We start from the raw sequence: 27,981 nt of genomic DNA, 5'->3' as shown, positions 1-27,981 counted from the left end.
AAACCGAGCATCCTTGGAAATCGGCGGTTCGATTCCATTCTACGACTTGGTCGTGTCTCACACTCTGCGCACTCTCCTCTCTCCTCTTTCTCCTCCGTCTTCTTATTCTTCTTCTCCGTCATCTTCGTCTTCCTCTGCTACCTCCCGGTGCTCGCACGTGTCCTCGAAAAAAAAAACGTGAAATCGCACTCGCGAAACACTCAAGTAGAGATTTAGCATCACGTGGCGTAGATATCTCGCTACTTGGAGTCTGACCACGTGGAGGAGATTTTCACTAATCCGCCCGGACTGTTGCACACCGGTACGGAGTGCGCGACACACAAACCATCATTAATCGCACCGAACAATACTCCGCGACACAAGTGGAACAAGGATCTTCGATTTTTCTCGTCCGTGTGAGGTGAAGACACTGTGAGGACACACGAGGGATTTTTCTGCGGGTCTTGGATTTCGATGATCGGAAAGAGGATCGACAGAGTCGGCTAATCCAACGTTGGTGAGTTATATAATTTTACAAACGTTTTTTTTCTCCAGCGAGGACCGATGTAATTTCTTCATAGATTTCTTTTTGAAAATAAAGTTTTTTCTCTCATAATTCCTTTGCATGACAATAATCGAACACATACATTGTATTATTTTTATATAATATTTTTTATTCAATGCTGTTGAAAGAAAATTACTCGACATCAGTGTTGAAAAAAAAGAGAGATGAAAGGACTTGACTTTCTTCATTTTTCAAAGTTTAAGGTGTTCATTCTAAGTTTAACTTGGACACGATAGGAAACTTCCGACTTGTGAGCTGTATGTTTACCTCGCAAAATTCTTTCGCACATTTTTTTTATAAATTCCTTGTAACTGTTCTTATTAACGATCAATCCGTATAAATCGCCTTAATACATAAATATAGATTTTCTACTTTCGATTTGATTTCTCTCAATTTCCTGAATATCATAAAGAAATCATAAATCAATATGGATGTACATTAATTAAACTTGCCGTGAATTAAACGATTTTAGGAACCGGTCAAATTTAAATAATTCAAATTTGGCATTCAAATCATGTACATCTTATACATATAGATGCATTGAAGAAATCAGGTCTTATCTTCTCTATACTACTACACAGTATCTATTTTATATTATTTTTACGAGATATGGCGATATTAAAATAAATACGCAAAATAAATTATGAGGATAAAATTTTTAAAAATGTAATATCAGTAATTTATATAACAAAAGGCTGAAAAAAAAGAGTAAAATAAGATAAATGTGTTTTTATATTAAGAATCAAATTCCAAATCCGCTTAAATTTACTCTTTATGTACGTATCATGAAGAAACCACATCGGGACCAGATTCGACTGGTCCGACGAGATTTTCGGGACTGTCACCTCGCGCCATCCGCAGGACACGATTTTTTTTAATTTTTTTTTGTATGACGTACCGAAATCGATCCGCGATTTATCGTGATCAAATTTTCGAGAAGAGCTATCGATCTTCCGGAGATTCCACGAAACTACAACACCGAAAGGCCTTTGAAACCAGTTTCCTAAGCACGCGGACGTGAGAAAGGTTGCGAGGAAGGACGAATCGCCTTTACAGTTTTGCAAAACCGACCAAAGACGTGCAGATTATAATACTCGTTTTGCCTCTCGATGATTTTAATTTCAGATATTTATATTTCAACACACATAAAAAAAAACACAACACATCGTTAAAATCGACAATGGAAAATTTCAAAATTGCGTTTAACATTTTCAATTTCGTTCGAAAAATGTTCTCAACTGTATCTGACGAACGAACTGATATTTTTGACGCTACTGATCCTCGGGGAGGATCGACTTTCAGTCGGGACGATTTATTTTTCAAATCCAAAGGTAAACGCAGAATTTCCCTCCTTCCCCCCCCCCCCAGAATTTTCGAATAACGAAAATAGGGGGTGACAAACGTCGTTGCTGCCATGAGATTCGCCATAGCGTGACAGGCCGAGGGGAGGAATGACAGATAAAAGGAAAAAGCGGAGCGAGGATGGGGTACTTTCGTGTGCAGGACCCCTATAGGCATTTTCGAATCCGCGGGAGGGACGCAAGGGGAGAGGAAGCACCAGATTCCCTGGGATAAAGCGCACATGGTACCGGGATGAGATTATCTCAGGTCAGGTACGAGAATCGAGATTCTCCGGACGCATCGAGGCCCCGGCAACAATGTGACCCACTGCACGTTCAATGAAATTGCGTAAAAATACATGCAGCTCATTCAGAGTGTGGGAGTCTGCGCAGGGAGATCCTCTTACGAAAATATGAAAGGGCCTTAATGCAAAAAAAAAAAAACGAAGTGCAATGCGCTAACATATAATGTCTTCATGTTTTCCGTTTGACAGCAGCTTGACGCATTGTCGAAAATCTATTTAAGTGCGTATATCTAATTTAATGAAAATTATTCTATACAAACGTACGTATTTACACAAAGCAGAGACATTGACAAATTTGTCATCCGAGTTCCTGAAATAAAAGAACTAGTTCTAGAACTGTCGTTGTGTTACATTCCTCGATGCATCACTCAAGCTGGTCTTTCGTCTCGTAAAGAGAGCGCTGGTTGGCTAAATATGCCATTAAAAAAATTCCGAGCTTCGTCGTGTAACGAATCATCCGACATGCTCTCGTCGAAGAAGGATCCCCGATCGGGTCCAGTCCCTAGAAATCTCCGCCTCGCGCGCGGCCGTTGACCGAGACTCGCTCAAAGAGAATCCAGAAAGACGATCACCTATGAACTCACCGGCGACCGTTACACACTTTTCAGCTTCGCCCGAGTCATTTTTCGAATTCGCCTAATCTCAGCTAGACAATGAGCGGCAACGCACGGCTGGAAACAGGACGAAACGTCCCGCTTCAGGATGCGCGCCCGGAACCGGTATCCTGTCGCAGGACCGTTGGCATCTCCGGGACACCACGCGGAAGCAGAGGGAGGGAAGAAGGATAACGGAGGCAGAGGGAGTTCGAGGAAAGTTGGTGGGACCCACGGGAGGGTGCATATGTATGCGCACGTATGGGACGACGTATGACGCCTTTGCGTCTAGCGCGAAGCGATTGTCCTATTGTTACGCGAGGATAGGCGAGACAGGTTTCATTTATGGTCACGTATGGTAATGACTCCACCGGAGAAGCAGAAAGAGAGAGTGGCGCGGCTCCCATAGGTCTCCTCGGGCACCGCTCGCAAGTGGGTAAACCGGGCAGTCAGGCAGGATGAGGAATCGCGCGCCGGGATACGCATATAAATTTGCATATTTTCGGCCCGCATCCTTCGACGCCCGGCCCACGTGGGAATCCGCGGGTTTCTACGCAACCGGTGCGGTGCCCCAGCAAGTCGTCCGAAGAGTGACGCGCTCTTAACGGTTTCTTTTTGTCGCGGACTGAAAATTTCTGATGCTTTGAGCGAACTGGCGAAGATTGCATGTGCTACATACTTAACATTATTATTATTATTATTATTATTATATCCACAGAAAAAAATTAGTTGCAGCAATAAAAATCTGTGGTAGCTAAATTTTAGTATGGTAGTATATAGCTAAAACTTGCACACAATCTTTTTTCTATGTTCTACCTTTGCAAGGAAATCAAGTCAAAAATCTAAATTGTTTAGAAAGGAAAAAAGATTGCGTATGTTTAAATTATTTACAGCAGTATCAAACATAAATTAAATAACATAAAGCTAATTTACATTGAATAATACAAGACCGAGAACGAGCTATTCTTTGATTTTTTTAATTAGGTCTTATTTTAATCTTAACAACCAAGATACAGTTAGCGGGACGTTTCGGACGTACTTATTCTTCTTCAGCCGCATTAATTTACACACTTCTAATGTCGAATTACTATATTTAAATATAAATTTCTACATGAGTAAATAACTATGCTGATTTTTGTCCGTTATATAAAAATCAGCATAGTTTACATTGCTCGTTCCATATATTCTAGAAGTAACATAGATGTTAATTTTGTCATGGTATTATGTTAAAATCCTTAAAAAAACTTTCTCTTTTAATTTGTCATGGATCCTTTTTTTTAATCAACTTGTATCTTTTTTTTCAAAGCCGATGTATTTAGAACACAATTTGCACATATTACGTAATTTGAAAAAATTTCGGCTTGTGTCACTTTTCTTGTTGAAGTAATGTACATATTCATTATACGGATAATATTTGACCTGGTACTGGAAAAGTGTCGGCACGCGTAATTTGATTGTCCTGATTATGTATCCCTGGTATATCGGAACGAGCATAGCAGTCAGATGACTTTTTCGTCCTTCGGCGTTCCGTATCGCGGCGCATTAATGATCCCGACAACCGGAATCGCCCTATTTTCAAGCAGATACGTTTGATAGGAAATCACGATTGCGCCCGTTGCATCCTGCATTGCGGATGAGTTTTTGCTGACCGTCTGCGCCGGTCGGCACCGCGATTTGGTGCGCTCGCACGATATAAGGGAGAGACACGTTGCTCTTCGTAGGTGAGCCTTCATATAAGCGAGATGGTCGCATGGATACCCAAAACACGCCATAAACGGAACAATGAGATGTTTTGGTTGGCCGGTCAACCTTTACTCTCTTCTCAACCTGCAAAAAACAGTTCGTTCCCGCAACCGTAGACGAGGAAATCCTTTTGTGAGGCTGCCTTCGACCAGCTATCTTCGGTTCCGCTCGTAGGTGGCGGTAAAGATTTCGCTGTCGCACTGACACTGATTCCGAACTTAAAGCGGACAATAGGCCACCAGCGTTCGGAGACATGCAATTAATAACAATGCGGGAAGCTCCCCCCTGCCAAGCATACACCAGACGGTCTTCCCTCTTTAGCCCGCATGAATCCTAGAAATCTGCCCACGGTTACTCTTTGTCACTTTTGTCGTGTGTCATGCAGTAGAACCGCAATCTGCTTTGTTACATCGACTAACGGAGAGATTTTAGGAAAACACACATTCTACCCTCGGTAACCGATAAAAATCTCGTTCCGAATGAATAATTAGCTCCAAGTACCTTTGATGCCTTCAATGAATCGTAAGCGATTCGAACTACCGCGTTCATTTGATTTTTCCAGAACGGTCAGTAATCGCGACATCGCACCCTTATTAATTTCGAGCGGCAATTACGCTTTCAATTACGTATAACCCGCGACTTTCCGTGTCGATTCCGTAACGAGGCGTCACGGACGGTGTTGCTGGAGCCTTTTTTTAAGACCACTTTTCGAGCGTGGTTAATGGCATGACGGTTAAGTGACTCCTCTCAGTTTTCTCCTCCGCGCGTTCGTCCACCGGTGCCGCTTACCCCGTCTTTTTATTTTTCCCGGAGAACAAGGAAGAACAGCACGGACGCAAGTGGCGAGGAGAAAGAGGGAATAAGACGAGGGGAGGGACGATCCTTCGTGTGTGGTCCTGGCCGGAGTCCTCGGTCAACTCGGTCGGCCGAGGTGTCGCGTTGTGTGTGGTATGCCACGGTGTCTTACGTCGCGTCTCGAGACGTCCCATGCGAAACGCCTTAAGCACGAGGTGACTCGAGAAGGATTCCGTACAGATGCGAGACACAACGCGCGGGGCACAACGGAGACTCGCGAAACCCCCTAGAGAGACGCTGCGAGTTCCCGTGGACGCTGCGCATTCCCCGTTTTTTGCTCATTCATCCAGATATCCTCTGAATGTCGTTACCACTCTTGACATCTGGAATTTAGTGCGCCGCTTAAACGTGTGTCATAAATGAAACTTGACCTCAACCTTAAGTTAGGAGTGGTTCCCTTTACGAGACGCGCTGTTTCACATTTATGCAACCTTACGCCTCGTACGCAGATGATATGGAACTTTCAATAGACACGAGGAATTTCTTGAATTCCTCGGCTCTCCAATGTGTATCATTAGTTAAACACTTTGATTCTTTCATCTTTTCTCTTGCATCTAATCCTGTAAACTCAATAAGAATTTAGAGAAACCGTGTTCATAATTCTAAAGATATTTTCTCCTTCTTCTTCTTATTTCTTCATTCAATAGACATTTTTATTCAAACTTTTATGCTAGTTTCAAATTAGTCGGTTAATCGCTTTTATGAATCCATTAGCTTTCTAACAGGTGACATTACGTGTTGCTCAATTGCGAGCATAATGCGGGCAGTATTTGTATTATTGTTAAGAGGACGATAGTCTCATTGAGACATACTTAAGAGTTATTACGCAACAACGCTACCACTCTTGCTTTATTTATTCTTGTATTTGTATGTTATTGTGTTTAAAAGGCCATTTTCAATTTTTAAACAGCGATATGAAAATTACATTTAGCCGAATGAGAAAATGAATGTATGCAATCGCATAAGTAAAACATTAATTAATTAAAGTATTATTAACGATACCCGGTAACAGTTATGGTCAAAAAACATTTTACAAATGTTAAAAGTCAATTTCAAGCATAAATTAGAGTAGTTTAAGCGTAATCAAATTGTTACATGAAAAAAGAAACGTAACTATTAAAATGTAATTATTTAATAAAAACATTTTAAGAAACCTTTTTTTAGATAAAAATATGCACACAATATAGATAAAACATTTCTCTCATCATATTTAAAAATTAGTTTTCAGAGTTTAGTTTCCAAAATTAAATGTTTTTTATTACGCAGAAAATATATCCATTATAAGGAAAAATAAAAATAAAAATAAATTTTCCCTTGCTAAATAGCGATCTTGAAGATGCGAACCAGAATTTTAGAAACATATAGGATGTTTCTAAATTTTCGACACAGAATATTATAAAAAGTAAAAAAAACTATTGAATTTTTTTCAAGCAGTTATTTCTGAAATTAAATTGACCTTAAAACTGGCCAATCTCAGACTATGTTTAGATCATCATCTGTCACGCGATCACTAATACTACCACACACGAGACTAGAAATTTCAAGACACATTTTTAAGCGCTTATTTAAATATTTCTTCTAATTTGTAATGTCTACTTCTACTTCAACATTCTTTTTAATTTAAAATAATTTTTTTTATTTGAAACATTTTGACGGTTTATTCGACGGTATTTTTAAACATAAAAATGTATCGACTAAACATTTCTTAACATTTATTAAACATAAAAAGTAGAAAAACGTCTTTTTTTTTTTTAGAAAAACGAGATTATCAGCGTTTACAATCAGTCACAAAAATAGAAGTAAAAGTAATAAAAATTTCACGCGAGAAAAGATGGCGTTTATTTTTTATCTCGATGATCGTGTGTCATCTCAGCACGGCCTTAACCTTGGAACGATAGAAAGTGTAAAAAAAAAATGAAGGATGGAAGAAAGGGAGCTACGAAAACGTACAACGGCAGTTTCAATGTGGGAGGTCCTACGGTTTCCCCGGCACGAAATGTTCGAATCATTTGTCAATGCAGTCCAGTTTAGCGATTGGTCTCACCAACACAGAAGTTCTACGACGATACCATGGGTGTTGGCACGGTCTAGAGGTGTCCCCCTTACCCCTGCCGATTCTTTTCATTCCAGATTCCCCCCGAGGTTCGTGGGGTGGGGTCCTTCCGTGTCCTTCTAAAATGGTTTTCTTTCTTGCGGTCTACTAAAGGTGTGAAATTCGTGATTAATTATCGGTTTTTCGTAGGTAGGTTGAGAACCGTAATTCCGTGAGTTTCCAGAGATTACATTGGTCCCACATTGGTTACGTCGCGTACACCGCGTGCAACTTGAGAATGACGACAGTAAACATGAAGGGAAAGTTTCACGTGAAATATAATTACTTTTTTCTTTCTTTCATTGTCGGCATCCGACATTGTTGATTCTGCAGGAATATCGTATGAAAACGGTACATAACTTAGTATACCGGTCACCGAAGGCGATGCATTCTCCGAGGAAGAATGCACAGCTTTCGGGCCCCTGACGTGGCCGTGTTTGCAAAAATATTCCTCCAACCTCCTGTGTAGCCATTCGCCGAGACATTCCTGCGCGTCGTACAAACAGGGGGAGTTAGCAAATATTTTCCTTCCTATGTTACCGCGCGCAGCGCGCTCTTTTCAGAAACTGAGAAATGTGCGAAGGTGAGATTTCCGATCTTCCCGATGGCCGAGCATTTATACAGCGCGGCATGACCAGAGAGACCTTTTGTGGATACTAAATCTGTGCACTGTTCTATTTATTTTTGACCTCGGACCGGATAAAGGTACATTTACTTAATCACTATGCACTTCCTGTGAATCCTTTTAAACAAGCTAATTCTACGCCATCGAACAATGTTTTCTGCGAAGAAATGATGCCTCCGCCAGCTTTCAATTTCTGTTAAGATTATTAGAGAATAAAAAAACTCTCGGTGATATGATCTAAAGTAAAAAGGAAAAGATGTATACACACAGAAATATATTATTCTATTATTAAGAAAAGAGATTGCTCAATTTACTTTTCTTCTTTTAGTAACGATTACTTTTAATAAAGAATACTTTTTTGATAATAGTCTTAAAATGTACTCATCACAGTCATTAAAATCACTCATTATTGTGTGCTAATGTGCTCAAACAAAGAATTTATACTTCCTTGAAGAATATTATAAAATTTTATCGAGAAGAAAGAGCAGAACAAACAAATCAAATTTTTGTTAATTTAGTATTCTTAATTAAAGTTTGTTAAAATTACTAAGATTCAGAATATATTTTGTATAACACAATTAAAAAGACTATAATCATATCAGGATTGTAATGTTAAATAAGATTTCTTGTTTTTATATACATTTGTAATTTTACATATTTATATATTTACGAAATATTTATAATTTTATGTTTATTTTCTTCAAACTGTGCGCCGTTATTTTCAGTCTTCAAACACATTTTTAGATTAATTCAGAATAATGATATCAGAATATTAAATGCTAATCACTTTAATAATACTGATGCTTAAACGTATCAAATCAGATTAGAAAGTACTAAAATCCTACTATAACTACTATTCGCTTTTTCTCAATTTTAATTGTTATACACATCACCTCATTTTCCTAATTATTGTATTTTGAATAAATTTGATGATTATAATAAACTTATAATAGACTTTTTGCGAATATATAAACTTATAAAATGTTTAAAACAAATTATATTTATTTAAATACAGTATGTATTTTTCTGTAAGTATAAACACAAATTTCTTATTTTTCTTTTTATCAACTTTAGATTAATTTTGCTATTTCAGTCGTACTTTAACGTATCACCATTATATCTCATAAGTCCGCTTACAAAATCCGGTACAAATAATAAAAATTGTTTATTCTAATTTTAAAAGATTAAAATAAAAATATTTTTTAATAGAAAAGATTTATATTAAAATTGAATTACAACAACAATTAATGGTGAATCGAGCAATAACGTTGAAAATCGTTCACATTTTCAGATAAACATTATATCGTTTGATTACGATACGGTTAAAACCGAAAGAGATACACTTCCCACAGCAGTAAAAATATCTGATTGCACAATGACACCGCTATAAAGTTATAAACAAGTAAACAGCGAATCTGTCTTTATAAACTCTTATCAGCTACGCTAAGCAGAAAGAGCAAAACAATTAATCTTTCTAATTTTATGATTACAAATTGTATAAATAATATGCGTCTCAACACGTCTTAGAATAGCGCAAGATAATATACTCTACTTAAAAAAATTTATCACCTCTTATCGTGGGAATTTTATTGGAACATTGAAATCTTCGTAGATCTGATGTCGCACCGCGATGCGTTTTTCTAAGACAGTATTGCTGCAATAATAACACTAACGATGTAAGATCACCGCAAAAGATATACCGGCGTAATCGCGAAATTATTTAATTGGCGAACATCGTGTATCGCGCGCACGCGTACGAGATCGGCTTCACAAGGAGAATGCAGGAAGAACGGGAGACCGAGAAGCCCCAAGGCGGGAGGATTTAATCTTCAATTCCGAAAATCAACGTAATGTATTCCACCCCAAAGGAGGTGGTCCCTCTTGTCCGGCTTAGGAGTGGAGTAGGCAAGAGAATGAGGGGGTCAAGAGAAGGGAGGAGGTAGGGAGTCCGCAACCTGTAATTTCAACGCGAACGGACTAAGTCGTCGGTAATATGGGAGCCCGAAGCTGGAATAACGGCTCATTTCCATAATTCGTTCTTTAAGCATCATTTTTAATAGGCCCCTGGCGCCGAACGAGCGGGGCCTGCGCGGCGCGGGCGCTCCGCCGCCGCCGCCGCCGCCGACGCCGCCGACGGGCCCAGGGGGCTCCGTCAGACCCCCACAGTGTTTACACGACATCGGTCAGACTTCTGTTGTCCTTCGCCCCCTTCGTTTGTATCGCCATAATGTCTTCATATTCTCACATGAATATGAATCGCAATCTTTGAGAGATAAGCGAGATAATTGGAAATCTTATCGTTCTTTTTCCGTTCGATACGGCTGAAATGAATTACAGAGTTATGCTGAAAGAGAACGAGCGCGATTACACAATCGAGCAATTTTTTTTTACGAGACGAACCGATTGATGGCACGATTATAGCTCTCGAACAGACAAGTGCACTGAAAAAAAATTTGTCGGAAAACTAAAATGTTTTGTCCAATACGGTTAACAAAATATTGAGCTGGTTTGATTCCCTAACAGCACAAAATATCGTATGACTATACTATTAAAATATTCTAAATATTATACGAATATCTGTATAATATCATGATATCATACGAATATTCGTATAATATCATGATATCATACACATATTTGTACGATGTCACAATATTCGTTCAAGATCATGTGTAAGGATTAATTCTTGATTTAAAAATTTTAATACTTGTCACAAATAATCTTTTTTGTGCAACTAAATTGTTGACTCAACCTAATATTTAATTGAACGTATCGGATTAAATATTTTAGTTTTTCAAAACATTTTTTTCTGATTGTGAGTGTAATTTCTTTAAATCTCTCTCGCATAATTGCGTCCTTGTTTCGCTTTTTTTTATAATTTAAAATTACATTGACGAACATATAATGCCCCTTTGTCTCCATTTTTGTGGTCGCGTGACGAATACCGGTCGACATAATTATTACATCCTACAGCGGAGCGACCGTGTTACGCCCGCGTTGCACCAGTACCCCGAATTTCGGTTGGTTTGGGACCCGGCAAAAAAAGAAACGGAAGTACGGTGCAGCTCGCGAGCTGAGACGCGGCAAACAAGTGGCGCACCGTCTGCTGCTGCTGGCCTTATAAACCGGTCACGTGACTGAGCAGGATCGACGAATCAACGCGTGGTAGCGCCACGAAGATCGTCGGAAGGTTGCCGCCAGCGCGAAGGGGCAACCTCGCCGAGGAGGGAAGAAGAGGCCGCGCGATGAATGTATACTTATACGGAAAGAAAGAGAGAAAAACAAAGAGGGGCACATGAGACGGAGGAGGAGGAGGAGGAGGAGGTGGTGGAAGATGGTGCCGGAGCGAGATGAAAGTTCACTTCTTCCTCGGTAGCAAGGTTTCGAGTCGGCGCGGAGGTAGAGGACCCCCGCCGTGCTCTCCCGCTGCGACCGGTAGCCATCCTCCTGTCCCGTACGTAATACGCGTTACGTACGCGCGTGTGTGAGTACGTGCGCGACTCACGTCCGTGGGGTGCACACGCCGGAAGATCCCGGGTCCGGCGCACGCCATTGCGATATTAATATTCCGTCTTTAAGCGCGGTAAATCAACGGGGAATGCGTCGTTCATCCCCAACTACGCTCGCTGACCTCCGTCCGTGGTTTCGGGTTACTCCGTTCCGACGGGGATCGCCCGGAAGGAAACTCCCCGGAGGCCTTGCAGCTTCGTTTGCTCGTACACATCCCACGCCTTTTGCTTTCACACGTATCGAAGGACTCGAGCCGCGCAAAGATGACGGATGAAACCGTGCATTTTCGCACGGTGAAGAAATACGCGCAACGTGACGTAAAGCGAATAATACGCGCCCTATCATATCGCTCATTCTACGTAACCGGCAGGAAATCGCTTCGGAATTTTGAAGGAGTCTCCACAAAGGAAAACCCGAGGCTCTTACTCTCTTCCATATGCTTCTCCCACGGCACTCGAGAGAACCCGCGCGACTATCAGCCGCCGTTGGCTCCGCGCCGCCAGCGGGATTTCGAAAGAGTGGAAGATAAAAAAAGGCAAAGTCTAAAAGAGAAAGAGAGAGAGAGAGAGAGAGTGACCCCCTTTCCCTCCCCGACAGCGCGACTAAATAAAAAGTACGGCGAGAAGCACCGAGCTCGGCGGCCGGCGGCTGCTTCATATGGACCGCGGGAATTTCAGCCCCCGCTGCGCGGAGCCACGGGTAGTGCCGGCGGCTGTGTCACGGGGAGAGATCGCGCACCCCCTTCCTTCCTTGTCCCTTCGACGTATTTTTGTGACGCGAACCACACGCAAAGCGCCACGCGATCTATATACGCGAGCCCCTCGGTTTCCCACCTCGGCGCTCGGCTGAAAGTGGTCTCTCGTCGAGCATGGGGCGATCCAATTTTCTCCTCAAGGTTTCTCCCTCGACACGGGCTTCCCGTAGGGCTTTCTTCCCATCGAGATGGGAAGCTCTAAGGTTAATGAATGTGAATTCAACGGAAGGCTACACACTAGCTGGTGAGGTCGGTGGGCCGTCTCATCAATATTCGAAGTCAATAGAGAGAGAAAGAGAGAGAAACCCCGTTATAATTTTTACTGATAATATTAAACTGAAACGCGCCCGATAGCTTTTTGTGAGAAAAATAAATAATTAATTAATTAGTTGAGAAAATTCGACGCTAAATAACGATGCGCTTGTAGCTGCCAAATTTTACTACCGCGCGCCTGCGACGTAACTTTAATTAAGGAGGCATTCGGAATGTCGAAAACAAATTATTAGCTGCGGCGGCATTGAGGACGGAATCGCCGCCGCCGAGCGGAGGTCTGTATACTCACAGAGAGGCGGTTCAATTTTTCACAATCGTCGTAAACAGGCTCCAAAGGACGTAACAGCTACCGAAATGGTCGCCTCGCTGGTGAGCCGGGGGTCTCCGAGAGGAGATCTCGGGGCCCGATGGTATCCCCCGAGGGAAAGCACGAGAATTAAATCTAAATAAAAGATCTGCGGGGGAGGGGTGAGGAGAAATAAAATCTCTTTCGGCGTTCCCCGGGCGCATCATAAGTAGTGGAGGCGAAGATAGTGGGAGGCGGCGGAAGGGGAGCGGGGCGGGAGGAGTCAGGTTGTAGGGCTATCTCTCCCGGATCTCAATCTAAAGACTCCGAACATATTTTCTCGAGTTTAGAGTAAGGCCCGGCTTCTCCATTGGCCGCGTCGTGGAATCTACGTCCGTCGGCCGGCCCGGGATCCTTCCTTCTTTTCCCTTCCCTCTTCCGCCTCTCTTTCTCTCACTCCGTCGCTTCTACGCTCTCGCCATCCTCCTCTCGATTTCTTCTACCTGTTCGCCGCGTTCTCCCGGAGATCAAAGCACGCCGACGCCAGCAGCCCGATCCGTGGGGTGTCATCCGAGATGAAGGGTGGGAACCAGCGGTTGCTGGAAGGGTCAGAGGGGGAGAAGGGCCGGATAGGGCACGCAGGAAAAAGGTGGCCATACAATATTCATTAATGCGCCGAGGTAAGATCGCTGGGGGTATTTCTCGGAGGATGAATCGAGAATTGAGTGTATCGCCGGCGTGCCGGTATAAATCATAGCGCGCCTGTGAAATCGATCGGGAGGGCAGAGGGGAGGAGGAGAATCTCCGTTGCCTGACCCCATAACACGACATCACGTAAAAGAGCTAAAAGTCCCTCGGGAAACGAGGTCGATTCTCGAACGATGACTTATGCGCGAGAAAGCACAAGCGACGTATTATAAATGACTTGGCATAAAAAAATTATCTCCCGCGATACCATATTGTTCAAACGGATGTTTTCTCCGTAGCGTATGTATAACAACGGTCCTTGTCCGTCAACTCTCTTCGCTATCCCCGTGGCCCGGCCGAGAGATGACTAAGATTGTAAGCGACACGCCATAAAATTTATAAAACGCATCCGAGATGAATGATACGATACGATCGTTTAGGAACGAACACAAACCTCGCTCCGGCAAGAATCATTTTCGAAGTTAAGATCGCGGGACAATAGCGTTCGTGTTCCACGGTCAATCCCACATTTTTTTTCAACGGCTATCGACCGTCTGGCATCTGGCTTGTCGTCGAGAAAGATTATATGACTCCATCCTCATCTTTCGCCTTGTCAAACGGATCCAATTATTTCAATCGATTCAACGATTATTTCTTTCGAAAGTATAGTGCACGTCTTGTTAGACAATCTAATTAACTTGTAATTAATTATAATTGCTTTTTCATTTTTTTTTACATTATTCCTGAGCATCATCCATCTTTTAAGAGATATTAAGCTTCGATGAAAAATATTTCTGCAAGATACGACGAGACAGCGGTAACAAATAACGGTAAATACGCGATATTAAACCGTGATACCAAAGTAATGGATGGATGCCATTAATTTTGTGTTTATTCGGTTATCAGGAGCAGTTAATGCAAGAAGACCCCCTCAGTGGTGTTATCAGTCGAGTCAGCGCAGATAATGCGAGTGAGTGCGCGCTCTCACGTATCCTCGCGCCTTTGCGAACCCACACGTCTCTTCGTATTTCTTGGAAAAAGAAAATTACAGCGCGGGCACTGTAAAAGATTGCTCGCGTTACGGATAAATTTATAACGCGCAAGTTTGACGAAGAACGCGAGCGATCGAACGCCCATCGCATCTCTTTCTCAATACGCGTAACGCGATACGGTAAGACGCGGGCTGCTTTTCCGCGAAATTGAGAACCGCTCGCGCCGCGATAGCAACAGGTGGATTTTGATCCCGATAAGCCTGAACTTGTTTACTTCGAATTGCCAGACGCGCAAGTCGCGACGAGATTAGATTGCCGTACAATTAGCACCCCGGCGAAGAATAAGCGCCGCCAGACGGCATTTCGCTCTCGTAATGTCTAGACGGAACGCGAGAGAAAGAGGAAAAGCCGCCCTTTGTGAAAAAACTCTAAATATTACCAATTAAATGAAATGAAAGGGATAGATGGTAATGGAGAGAAAAAACACGATCGTTAATGACACCTCGTCGCGCAATGCGATCGCGCTATAAATCGGATGTTCGACGGCCGAACAAAGCCATGCTTGCGCAGCGCGATAAAAGGAGATTTCTCACGGATCATCGGGTCCATCTTCCCTTTGTGATCGAAGAAAGTCGACGGGTTTCCCGGGGTTTTGTTCGCGAAGCATCAGCCGGTCGTTGCGACGCGCCGCGCCGCGCCGCGCCGCGCCGATCGAACCACCGATCATCCTCCACGACGGGATGGAAAACGGAACGAGGCTTGTCTGACTTTTCATCCGTGGAGAATGGACCCATTATCTCACGCGCGCGTGGTGCCCGTTTACGACATCTGTTGTGTCTACGAGAAGCGTATTTTCCACTCTCGGGAACGAAGTGGCCTTTATAAATCGCTTTTGGCGTTACGATTTACAACCGGTGAGTTAAGCATCTCGATTAATGGCGCCGTTAATTATTTACAGCCCCCGCTGCGATACAGCGCGACAAATAGACGAAATGAAGTCAAAATTAAGCGTTCTTTATCTTCTAAGTATAGTAGAATGACATTGAACTTCATATCGCGCAAATATCCATTTCAAAATGTCTCCGAGAAGAGACGCGACACGTTTGAGAATACACGAGGAAAATTTTCTCTTAAAAATTATTCTTAAAATCTTGGTAGTCATGGGAGAATATGGACTTTGAAAAATTTTACTACAATTTTAATAAAATTTAGCATAATTAATAAAATTTATTATGTAGTGATTATCATTAGAATCAAAACTGTGATTTGCATGTAATACAATTAAAATCGGGAAAAACTATTACGGTCTTTTTATGGTGGTTATAGCAACATCTTAAATAATGATTCTTGTGTGATTTTATATGAAATTTTTAATTCTTTTCGAACTATGCGTCGTTACTTTCGGTTTCAAGCGCAGCTCTTAAGTTGAATTAGAAAAGCCCAGAATTAAATTGACAATCATTATAATATTACTGATGCTAACTAGCATCTCTAACAATGAGATTCCCTGGAAAAGGTAAAAAAATCTTTTGCGAAAAATATTAGCTCGGCCAAAGTTCATGTGATAATACTCTCAAGTTTAAACACCATAAAAATGTGTAATTAAAAGTTTCGAAATGTTGAAAAATAAAAATGCCTTATAATAATTGTCACCTATTGATATGTTAGTACCACTGTATAACGACGGACTACTAAACAAATGATTTTAAGTAATTACTAGTAATTCGTCATCTGACAATAGAGATGATTCAGATACTTATAATATTTATATGGCCCGTAATTCCACCTTTTCCTCTACAATTTTAATAAATTTTAACAAAATTATAATAAAATTCTTCAAAATCTATGTTCCATGATCAGTGATTCTAGGAGTAAATTCTAAGAAAAAATTCTCATTGAGTAAAGCAGAACATTTGAAAATAACGAATAACCTAGACTCGAGATCCAACTGTGAACTAGATAATGATTCTAACATTGTCACGGAGCATAAAAATAATATCACCTTGACCAGCTGTCCCCATGATTAATAGCGTTGCGAGAGATTATTTCGATCCCCCTTAATTAGCATGTTAATTCTGAGTATTTAGATAAGACCTGAAGTTGGACGATGTTTATACGAAAGTTTACCAAGAGCCACCAATCGCGTTGATTGTTCGGTGCAAATGTTGGCGCGACAAATGATTCGTGGCAAATCGCATTATGTAACGCGGAATTTTTCCTCTACTGTATAGATACTCTACGCCGTAGAACGGTAATAGCGGATGCGTCAATCCCCCTTTTTTTTCACATCACGAATTTACGTTGGACTCCGTTCCGTTGCGTCAAGAGTCCTGCATATAGACGTCGTAATTGAGGGTACCACGCGGACTGTGAGTCTAACTACTGAGCGTTAACGCGCGCGTTCGCCTAACGATCCTGCTGATTTCTCCGAGGTCACATTGCACTCGGACGAAGATCATCGCGATCATCATCGGCACGTGCTCGTCCAATTATGAAGGCTTACGCCTACGGTCAGATGTCGTTCAATTCTTTATCCACTTCAATATCTTTACCGATCGTCTCGCCGACACTTTAATCGTTTCTTTCCTTTTAAGTGCCGCGCGAAGACGCAAATCTCCTTTCCTGCCCGTTATCAATTGCGTCATCGAGCCAGAAACGTGTTTTGCGGCAAGTCCGCGGCGACCTTCACCGTCTTTCGAAACGACGACGACGATGAGTGGCCACTTCCTGATGACGAAGGCCCCCCCGGATCGAAGGTGCCCCCAGCGCGGTGGCCGTTGTCCAGGGTCGCTGTCGTCATTTTCGCGAAGCGCATGATTTCTCGCCGCCAAGCGGAGAAATTACCGGCGCGGCGCGGCGCGGCGGCGGCGACGACGACGACGACGACGACGACGACGACGACGACGACGACGACGACGACGACGACGACGACGACGACGACGACGTCGTGTTGACTCAGCTTGCGGCTCGCCCATTCACACGGACGCGTTAATACGGCAGATAATACATCGCCGCGCGCGTTGTGAAAGATTATACACGCGGACTTTGTTCCCACCCGCGACGGTAATCAGCAGCGAGTCGCATGAGGCGCGCAATCAACGATAGGGGGCCACACGTCAATTTTAGCGTGTCGTAGTCGCGACGCGGGGGGTAACCGGGAGCGGCCTTATCTCATTGTTCACGAGATAAATCCATCTATCCTTTTTTTTCGCGAGCCGATTTTCGTTTTATCAAACGAGATTTCTACAGGAGTTATCAACCGAATGTCTGCGAGGAATTTATGATTTTTACTCAAAATATTGATTTCATTTCAAAACAACTAATAACACAATTCGCTTGTTTGCGTTTCTTTCATTCTGACCTCATTTTTCTGGAATATTTGAAATATTTTCAACTACTAGACTGTGAGAGAGAATGACTATTAGATTTTATATTTTTGAGATAATTCTTAACATATGAATTCTCCGTAGCAGTGTAATATCTGCACTCTCGCGGCTCCACAATATATTTCATAACGAATCGCTGTTCAATTAATTCCATGTCGATTCGACTTGATACTGACGCGTCTGCTAAGACGACTGTTACGAAGCTGGGGAGTACGCGACAAACTGTTATCAGTCTTCTTCTCTGTGCTGGTGATACTCCGGGAGGGGCAGTGGAAGCGATAGCGCGACCATATATAAGCCTGTACGTTCGTCTCTGCCAGTTCAGTTTAATATTCCCTCACGTTTCGTTTTGCTGGAGTAGAGTTTGCACGACATTCTGGTCACGTCGCGCTCTGATCTCGAGCACTCGAGCAAAGATAATTCGATAAAGAAAAGAAGTACAGTAAATAAATAGCTATAGATCTTGCGGAGCGCAATAAAGGGGCCAACCAAGAAGACGCGCAACTAGCGCAACAGCTCAATCGGCGAAGATTCATCGCGCTTCTTCTTACGTCTTCTTCCTCTTCGACGCATCGTCGTTCTCAGTAAGCGCGGCAAGCAATACTCAACCTGGAAAGATGGGATTCTCTTAGCATCGACTAAACCGTTCTCCCGTTTGCTATCGATATTCAGTTGTTCGTTGATTCTCTGACTAGATCAAACTCATCGGACTTAATCTTCACTTTCAACCGCGTTGTTAAATAACCGGTGAAAATAACACGCTTGAAAATTGTTTCCAGTGCGACGGCAGTGTCTTACGATTCGTTCGCCGCGATTGTCCAGCCCAGTTATGTTCTCAATCAAGTACAGCAAGCAATTCCTGAGCTACCGTATACTCAAGTCCAACCGGTTCAAATATATCTGACGATACGGACTCGGACTACGTAGTAAAGTGTGTGCGCAAGGTGGTGTGTGTGTATTGTACTGCGGGCGACTTGTCGTACCTACGGTGCTCAGGAAGGCAGAGACGCGGGTGCCCCCGGCAAGACCTGGAAAGTCTTGTATCAGAATCCAATGGCTGAATCGATTTGCACGGCGACGCGAGCTTGAGAAAGTACGTTGACGGCGACGACGGGACGGAAGACCGGCGGCGTCATCGAAAGTCGCTAGTGAGGCGAATCTTTCGAGGGCAAGGGGCAGAGAGCTTGGGAGAAAAAAAGAAAGAGAGAAATCGTTGCAAAACAAACAGAGAATTGGTAATGAGGATTTAATGATTCCATCTTTGATGAGGTTTTTAACCGGAAGTAAAGTATTGAGCTTGTAAAGAAAGCGATATAGCGGCGAAAATTGACAACGACGAATTGTTTTATCGACAAAAAAAGATCTTGAGCAAGAAAATTCAGAGTGACAATCAAAACTAAAATTTTGTCAAGCTGTGAGAATTTTGTGGCAGTTAATGATTTTATTATTAGGAGGATTTTCAAGTAGGAAATTGAATATTAGTCATTAGACGGACGAAAAAGTTCTGAGGAGTAGATTTTCTTTGAGAGACAGATTTATCTAAAATAACGACATCGCTCGAAGATAATGCGCTTGTATGCCAGCTCGTGAGAGATCATAAGAGCGAAGATCGAGCGGCAGGATCCGAGTCGAGTGAGCGGAAAGCGAAATCACTCGGAAATTCCTTCGAGATCGACTTTTCACGGCAATCATACGTGTACATTTACGTATACATTTGTGCGTACGCACGTATGTGGTGCGCCCATAATCAGGCCTGCATAAAACGCGAATTAAACGGAGACACTAATTAAAGAAACGATCGAGTGGGATCTGCACGTCTTTGGCGAATCGGCGGAATCGGTTTGAAGTCGCGGAGGCAAAATTAATAAATAATAAAAAAAAAACAAAAATGATCGTTTATGTTCCGGGCAGAATGCCAACTCACGTTGGTCCTTACGGCGCCGCTCGTTACCCGGGCACCCTGCTAGGAGCCGTCCCGGGTTTTTACAGCCCGGTTTCCGGCTACTCCACCAGCCCGATCTCGAGCTACTACGGGAGCCTCCAGCAACCACCGCTGGACCTTCCGGTTTGGCCGCGGAGGATGCCGGCCGAGGAGGAACTAGGGGCCTCGCCGGCCGCCGGCCCCAGGCTGGGGATGTCTCCGGGCACCCTGGGCAATCCCCCGAGTCCGGCGCACAGCGACTCGGATGCGTCCAGCTCGAGCTTGGAACTAGGTACCATCAGAACCGGTGAAAACGCCCAATTAAAATGCAGGTAAGAAAAAAGGAAAATATTAAAATACTATTTTATGTTATTCGTACAGTACTTGCGCAATAAAACGTAATATAAAAATTACAATGTATAAATATTGAAGTATTATTTTTAAAAATAATACATAAATGAAAATTATAAATTATAATAATACAGAAATTAAAATTCAATAAAAATAAAAATTCATATAAAAAATATAATTAATATAATAATGATTATATTATTTTTTATTGTGTATATATATATATATAATTTTTTAAATTTAGTTATTAAAAAATTATTTATGTAATTAAACATTATATAGATTATATGTTCTTAAATATCTCTAAGAAGTCACAGATCGTTGAATTGACCGATTGACTCCGGGCATCGTTTCTCGACGAGTGCACTGCGCTCGTATTATTGTTATTAAAATACCAATTAAGATAGGAAATGAGAAAGATAAGGTCGTGGCATCGCGTCGCTTTAAAGAAATGCAGTATCTCCCTTATATCACCGGGAAAAGTCGATACTTCGGCTTTCGATCGAATTATTCAAATCGCAAATGAAACTTAGCGTTCAACACTTGTTTACGGCTTAGAACGTATGGTACAGATAGCTTTCCACTCCGGTTTCGCGAGATATACAAAATCGCGTTATCTAAAATGCAACACAGATTTCTTGTGTCGGTCGGTATACTTGAATTGACGTCGTCGTCTTGCCTTATCGCAAGGCAAGCAGTGTGTAATCCTACCGAGCTTTTCTATTTATCTCACTCCTTCTTTTCTTTCCGCTCGAATTTATCCGAATCAATTATTTTATCTTAATCCACATCATCCGTTCATACATTTTTTCCTCGCTTATTATCTTATCTTCTTCCCACCTCTATACCTTGACACTTTTCAGCGTAAACTTTTCCATTGATGCGTACAACTTTATCTGATAAATCTATTATAAAGTGGAAACGGCGAAGCAATGAGCTTTATGCATCTTGTCTCACGCGTCTCTATTTATCAAGGAATTGCCACGAATCATGCGATCAAACGTCGTCACTCGCGCTTCACTTTGCACTTTGTCGTAGACATTGTATTCATCTTAAATGGCGCTAATCTATCTCCCTCGATATAGATGTGCACATGTGTCTATTCGCGCTTACACGTGTCGGCTACATACCAGTTACAACCAGTTTATCGTATCTCAGCTGATATCGCGGAGGTCTTTACTGCTTCTCGGATATATTCTCGGAGGAAATTCTGTAATTCATCTCGACAAGTGTATCTCCACCGTTTCTCGGAGCGTTCGAGATTAAGAGCTCGACTCGCGGACTCGTTTTCTTCCTCGCGCGTTTTCGCGGAATTCAGATCTATCCGGTGCGCTCTCTCCGCGTGGACGGCTCACCCTCGCGAGAAGAGGATCGGTATCTCTAATGGTAAACAGGTTTGCGACCGGCTCGTGGTTTATATTCAAAGTCTACGCGCTCCCGATAAAATTTAGACTCAACACAGGTCATAACGATAGCGATTGCATTCGGATAACGAGCAAAAGAAAATCATTAATTTTGTAAATCGATGAATCATTGACTACTGTACGCTGCGTACTTAAAAAGATTCCATTGCGATTTATTTACGTGATATATTTTGAATTCTAGCATTATTGCTTCTATGATGTTACGATGCAAATAAAAAATAGTGAAGAGGACCTTTCTACTAGTGTGGTATTTCGAAGAACGCGAGATTATCACAAAGACATTTCTTTCACGCGACGAACACGTGAAAGCCATAGCCCTCGCTGTGATCACAGAGAACATCATTCTTTCCTATCAAATCGTTTGCTTATTGCAGCAATCATACATTTCTAAATATAACTTCTTTTACTAATGTACACTGTCTATTTTAACAAAAAATACCGTTGATCAGAGGCATCTGATATTCATAACATAACACAGTACTTTGAGGTCACGTTAGGTAACACGCGATTAATTTATAACATTACACAACCGCTCAAAGGTATTTCCTCGATCTTTGTATGTATCTGTTTTATATAAATTTTATTCTAATTCTACTGTTTTCCGTATATACGTATATAATGCAAAATTTTGAGTCATCAAGATTATTATTAAGCTCAACATTTAGAAAATCAACAACAAAGATTGAAATTCAATCTTCTTTAAAATTCTTTAAATTCTTCATTTGATTAAGAAAGACAAAATGGGCAAATGCCTTTAAGTAATGATATGTATATACATTGAGAGAAAAAATTAATAAATTTTAATAAATATTTGTTTAAATACTTACAATGGAATAATTTATTAAATATAAATAAATATTTGTTTAGTACAAAAATCACTAATGTAATGCAACTATCTTTTTTTTATTGAATAAATGTTTATGTACCGTAAGAAAATATTTTATTACAAGTATACAAATAAATTATTTTCTCAGTGTATCCTCTCAAAAAGGATTTCCAATAACAAGATTAAAAATATTTAATCTTATACAGTATAAAAATAAAGCAATAATAATTTTTATTCTCCTTCATCGTTAAATAAGATTGAGACAAGAGAGTAATACATATAAATTTATATATTCTCACATTTAAAATAAAAATTTACTCGATGTTATTGAATTGGGGTAAAAGTTAGTAGTATTTTTTCATTAGTTTCAACAAGTTCTGGCGGAATAAAATTATGAGGTTACTATAAAGAAAAATATTGTGAAAGATATTGAAATAAAGTGGCATATGTAATTGAACAAATCTATGTACAGATATTTAAACATTATCTTTGAATTTTATTTAAAAAACTCTACAAACTTTTGTTCCAACTATAATGTATGATGATTAACCGCCGCTGTGCACTTCAAGATACCATCAACATATTACAATTAATGCATCCACGGAAAACCCAGTAACCCACGAGTAAAACAAGTCTCACTGAGTCCTTACTCTACAGGACGAAGTATTTTTGATATCCATAAAACAAGCTCCCTTGTAAACCTTCGTGATATTTTATCAGAGTAAAAAAATGTCTCCAAATTTTTTTTCAGATCAATCCATTCTTAAATCAAGAATATTATGAGATTGACAATTTTCCATTATATGTAATCTAAAAATGTTTAAAAAAAAAATAATAGTACTAAGATTATTTTATTTTGAATTGAAGATTTTTTATATTAAAAAAGAATTTTATCTCTCTCAATAATTATGATCCATGTATCAATCCTATTTTATAATGCATAGAAGAATAAGAGCATTCGATTCAGAAACCTTTCTGTGGATGTACATTCCAAAGATACAATATAGCTTATATAATTCCCGCTATTTGTGAGTCAAATAATTGAAAGCAAAAGCCGTGCTGAGTGTTTGGCCAATCAAATCATTTAGGATTACCTTGATCCACGACCTCCCGTGGACATATCCGTGCCTCTTAATTGGAAGAATTCGTTGATTGGAAAAATAATACCCGCTCCCTCCCTTCCCCGAATTCCAGTTCTGTCTTGCAATAAACTGGTGTCAAATGACGACAATTGCAAAATGGACGCAATTGGTATCAATTGAACAAACCAGCAAATGCTCATGTGACGCAAATTATATTTCGATACTTCGAACAGCATCAGGCGGATATACATACCATTCTCAATTCGAGTCTCAATCCCAATTCACGATTTCGCAAAATAGTAGTTAATTAAAACAAATAGGACAAGTTTGTTACGTTTTTCTTCAAAATTATATAAAGAGAATAAATTGATTGATACAGCAAAACTATAGCTCGCTATGCAAGCTTAATATTTACAATTAAGCAGATTTGATAACAAAGAAATTATGTCTAAAAACAATTATTTAATTAATTAAATCTATATTATAAATATTATAAATGTTAAGCTTATATAGCAAATTATAGTTTCGTCGTTTTTTCTTCGTGATAACATTTTTTCTGCATTAAAAGAATTAAATTGCAATGTTTTTTTTTACAGATGGCAAGACTGTGGACGATGGTTCACGTCCCTGGAGCAACTAGCAGGACACGTTGGGAGATTGCACGCGGCACCTGGCCCGAGGGGTCTGTTTTACTGCGGATGGGAGGGATGTGCAAGAGGCGAGCGTGGGTTTAACGCGAGGTAAAATTCCTCTGGATGTAATATTATGCGCGCGTAACACAGAAATCGCCTTTGAATTCTTGACAAACACTCGTGTCTCTTTCGTGCAGGTACAAGATGCTGGTCCACGTACGGACACACACGAACGAGAAGCCGCACCATTGCTTCCAATGCGACAAGAGCTTCAGCAGAGCGGAGAACTTGAAGATCCACGCGCGTTCCCACACCGGCGAACGTCCTTACGTCTGTCCCGTCGAGGGCTGCAATAAGGCTTACTCGAACTCCTCGGACAGATTCAAGCATACCAGAACTCATGCCGTGGATAAGCCATATTACTGCAAAGTGCCCGGTTGTCCGAAGAGGTATACCGATCCATCATCCTTGAGAAAGCATGTCAAGACCTACCGCCACTACGTGAACAACAACGACAAAGTCCAAGAGAAGAGCTTCGACGATAACAACGTCCAGGAAAAAACGAGGTTCGATGCCAATTCGCCCGACAAACAGAGCAGCAGCGCGCACTCCGAGTCGGACAAGAAGGATTCGAGTATCGAGAGCAGCGTGTCGGGTTGCAGTCCAAAGGCCAGCAACAGCTTCGAGGAGCAGAGGAACTTCGTCGAGTGGAACAATATGTACAATCTCCAGGAACAGCGAAAAGAGCAAGAACAAGTCACACCGCCGAAGCCATACGAACAGGATGTAAAGATCTATCCGAGGATGTACGATGACAATTACATCATACCGGACAGGATTCAAATGAATCCCATGTACGCTTCCGGCAGCACCATCATTAAAGACTGCTCTGTCGCGTCGTCGCCTCATACGAGTCCGGGTCGAGTGTCCGATTCGATGCCGCGTATTGGGATGCAGTCGACGCCCATTAAGACAGAGGAGACCATGGAGTACAACGTTACCAAGACCGCCACGGTGGATTACAGGAACATCGAATCGATTGTCAACAGTACGCCTTGCAAGAAGGAGAACACGGTCAGTTGCGATCCAGTGAGGCATTCGGTGATCAAACGAGCAGAAGATCTGAAGATGGAGGTAGAGCAAACGCCGCTCAAGGAGGAATTGAAGGACACCAGCGGCGACTGCTGCTGCCGGCACAAGTGTTGCGTGCACAGCAATGACAGCATCCTGCAGAAGACGAAGATCCTCTCAGACCTCCTTCTTAAAACACAAAATCCGCTCTTCCGGCATCTATTGGGTTCGGTGGACTTACAATACGGATTAGAGAACATGTGGAGCAACATCGTGGATACTAATAACACATGCGGCCAAGACCTCAGAGTAAAGAACGAAAACGTCACCGAAATGGAGCAAGACCTGCCATTGGACTTGACGATCAACAAGTAACAAGCAATTGGCTGTCAACGTAAACCAAAAAACTCGTAGTCGTCAATACAAATTTTATTTTCATCACTTGCCAAAATACGAATTAAACGAAATGCCATAAATTTTAGACGCAGTCAATTAATGATAATTAACTGACCAACAAAGAATATTAATTTATCAATGAAATGAAAAGTTTTGATGACATTGAAAACCAAATATATTTTAATAAATTATAATATGAAAAAAAGTAATGAGATGAAAGCAATCCAAGATTAGACAAAAATTTGCTCAATCCATAACTAAAAATAGTTGCACTAATCGAATCGTTCAGGGATAATCAAATTCTAGCTTGCAAGTGCAACTCTACAACTTTAATCAATTACTTGGAGACGACGTTCCCGCTTTCGAATTGGCTACTAAAATTGGATAAGTGGCTAGATACAGTAATGAAAGTTAAACTGGGAACTTGTTATAAAGTTGTAAATATATCTGAAAAATATACACAAAGATGCAAAATATTTGACTCTTGACCAGTAATTTATCTATTAGAATTGAAATTTAAGAGTTGTAGGCTTTTTTTTAAATATAAGATGCTTAACAATTCAGTACTCTATGTAAACAAAACATATGTATCATATGTATATAGAAATTTATATGTATGTATATGTATGTGTGGCGAGTCAATAAATGAAGTAATATGGAGTAAAGTGCCCAGAGAACAATAAAAGACGTCTTACAAGCATCTAAAAGACATCTTAAAATTCTTGAAACATAAAATTGTCAAGAATATAACTTTATAACATCTTTAAAACATTTTATATCTCCGTGACAGTTTTCGGAATATTAGTTTAAGATGTCTTATTTTCACTTTTAGATATATCACGAAGTAAATATTACAGCAATGCGGAAATGCGTTAACAAAAAAATATGAAAGAAAAGTTAATATTACTTTATATGTATAATACAAATAATTTAATAGTTACATAATTTTGTTAACAATCTATCTTTTATTTTACATATGTATGTACATATCTCGATAGGTACATTGTGCGAATATTGTATAATAATAACATCACAAATTGACGAAAATTTTGAGTAATTGCACTAAGATGATACGTTATAACGCAGCAGTTTTGTTAAAATAAAGTCTCTAAATAATATTCGTTAAAAATCAGACAAATCTAAATTTGAGAAATAAATACTTTCCAATTATTTCAAAAACCGTTTGGTTCTTTATTTAAAATGTTACCATGCTGAAGGTGTAATATTTCGTACTGGCAATATTTCGACATTATAATTTAGTAATAATTGTTTATTTTTATAAGTATGTATTTGGATTAATTATGTTTCCAAATGTTTTACACATAACATAGCTACAAATGTTTTTCTTAATAAATTAAACAATTTTTTTCCAAATTTAATTTTGTAAATATATCACTAAAATGATTCACCACATTATCGTAGTTTTGCCGAAATATTATTTCAAAGTTAATTGAGCAAACGATTATCATTATTTTATAAAAAGTCAATATTTCTACATCTATTTTTGTAAATGTATTTACATAATTACTGATTATAATTTTTATGTCAGATTTCGTTATATAATTTAATAAATGTTCTATCGGGGTATGTATGTATATAATGTATGCATACATATATGTAATATATAAATTATAACTTTTGTATTTAGTATAATATACATGTCTAAAAATATATGTATATTATAATAACTACGACTATAATAGATATAATAGATACAGGCTAGTTTTTGTCGTTAGCAAAATTATGTAAATATTAAATCATTGATATGTTAATTTATCAATTATTTCAATTTTTTTATGTTTTTATAATACATTTCCAAACTTCGTTCTAATTGTATCGTTATAACCCCAAGTAATTCAAAATATTAAAATGCCAAATTTTAATTGAAAGTTAACATTTTTATAAGCTATATTATATTATTATATTCAGATTGGCCATGTCATAATTTTAATTAATAAACTTTACAATTGATAATGTAAATAGTTGTAAATGCTCCAAAAAGGTTCGTATAAAAAACATAATATTCAGACGTCTTCTCAGAAAGTCGTAAAGACATCTTTGAAACGTCTTTTAAACACATGTGTTGTCTGAGGTGCCTTTCTCTACTAGCATGTTTAAGAATGTGAATTAAATAAAAAGACATTATTTATGTGTTATTTATTTCTTTCCCTTCGCACTATATTGTGTATGTAATGGCAGATAATTGTAGCGTAATTATACAATGTATACGATATCATAAAAATATTTTATAAAGTTAAAAAATTCATATATTTAGAACGCATTTATAAAGATG

The 27,981-nt window shown here is 40.1% G+C and overlaps 1 protein-coding gene across 2 annotated transcripts; it reads left to right on the top strand.

Moving 5' to 3' along the window:
- On the top strand, nt 1-27,837 carry LOC105203796 (sal-like protein 3). 2 transcript variants are annotated; one of them, XM_011172701.3, is made up of 4 exons: nt 1-496; nt 19,897-20,238; nt 24,186-24,329; nt 24,419-27,837. In XM_011172701.3, exons 2-4 carry the CDS (start codon nt 19,898-19,900, stop codon nt 25,665-25,667), a joined length of 1,734 nt encoding a protein of 577 aa, XP_011171003.1. In that variant the 5' UTR covers nt 1-496; nt 19,897; the 3' UTR covers nt 25,668-27,837. The 2 variants fall into 2 exon arrangements, with proteins under 2 accessions (XP_011171003.1, XP_011171002.1); XM_011172700.3 differs by lacking the exon at nt 1-496 and having other exon boundaries at nt 18,292-20,238.
- Nucleotides 27,838-27,981: the final 144 nt, after the last annotated feature.

Source organism: Solenopsis invicta, chromosome 6 (genome assembly GCF_016802725.1).
Source record: "Solenopsis invicta isolate M01_SB chromosome 6, UNIL_Sinv_3.0, whole genome shotgun sequence".
NCBI lineage: Eukaryota > Metazoa > Arthropoda > Insecta > Hymenoptera > Formicidae > Solenopsis > Solenopsis invicta.
Note: the sequence above shows the minus strand (reverse complement) of the source record. Positions and strands in the feature narration are given on the sequence as shown.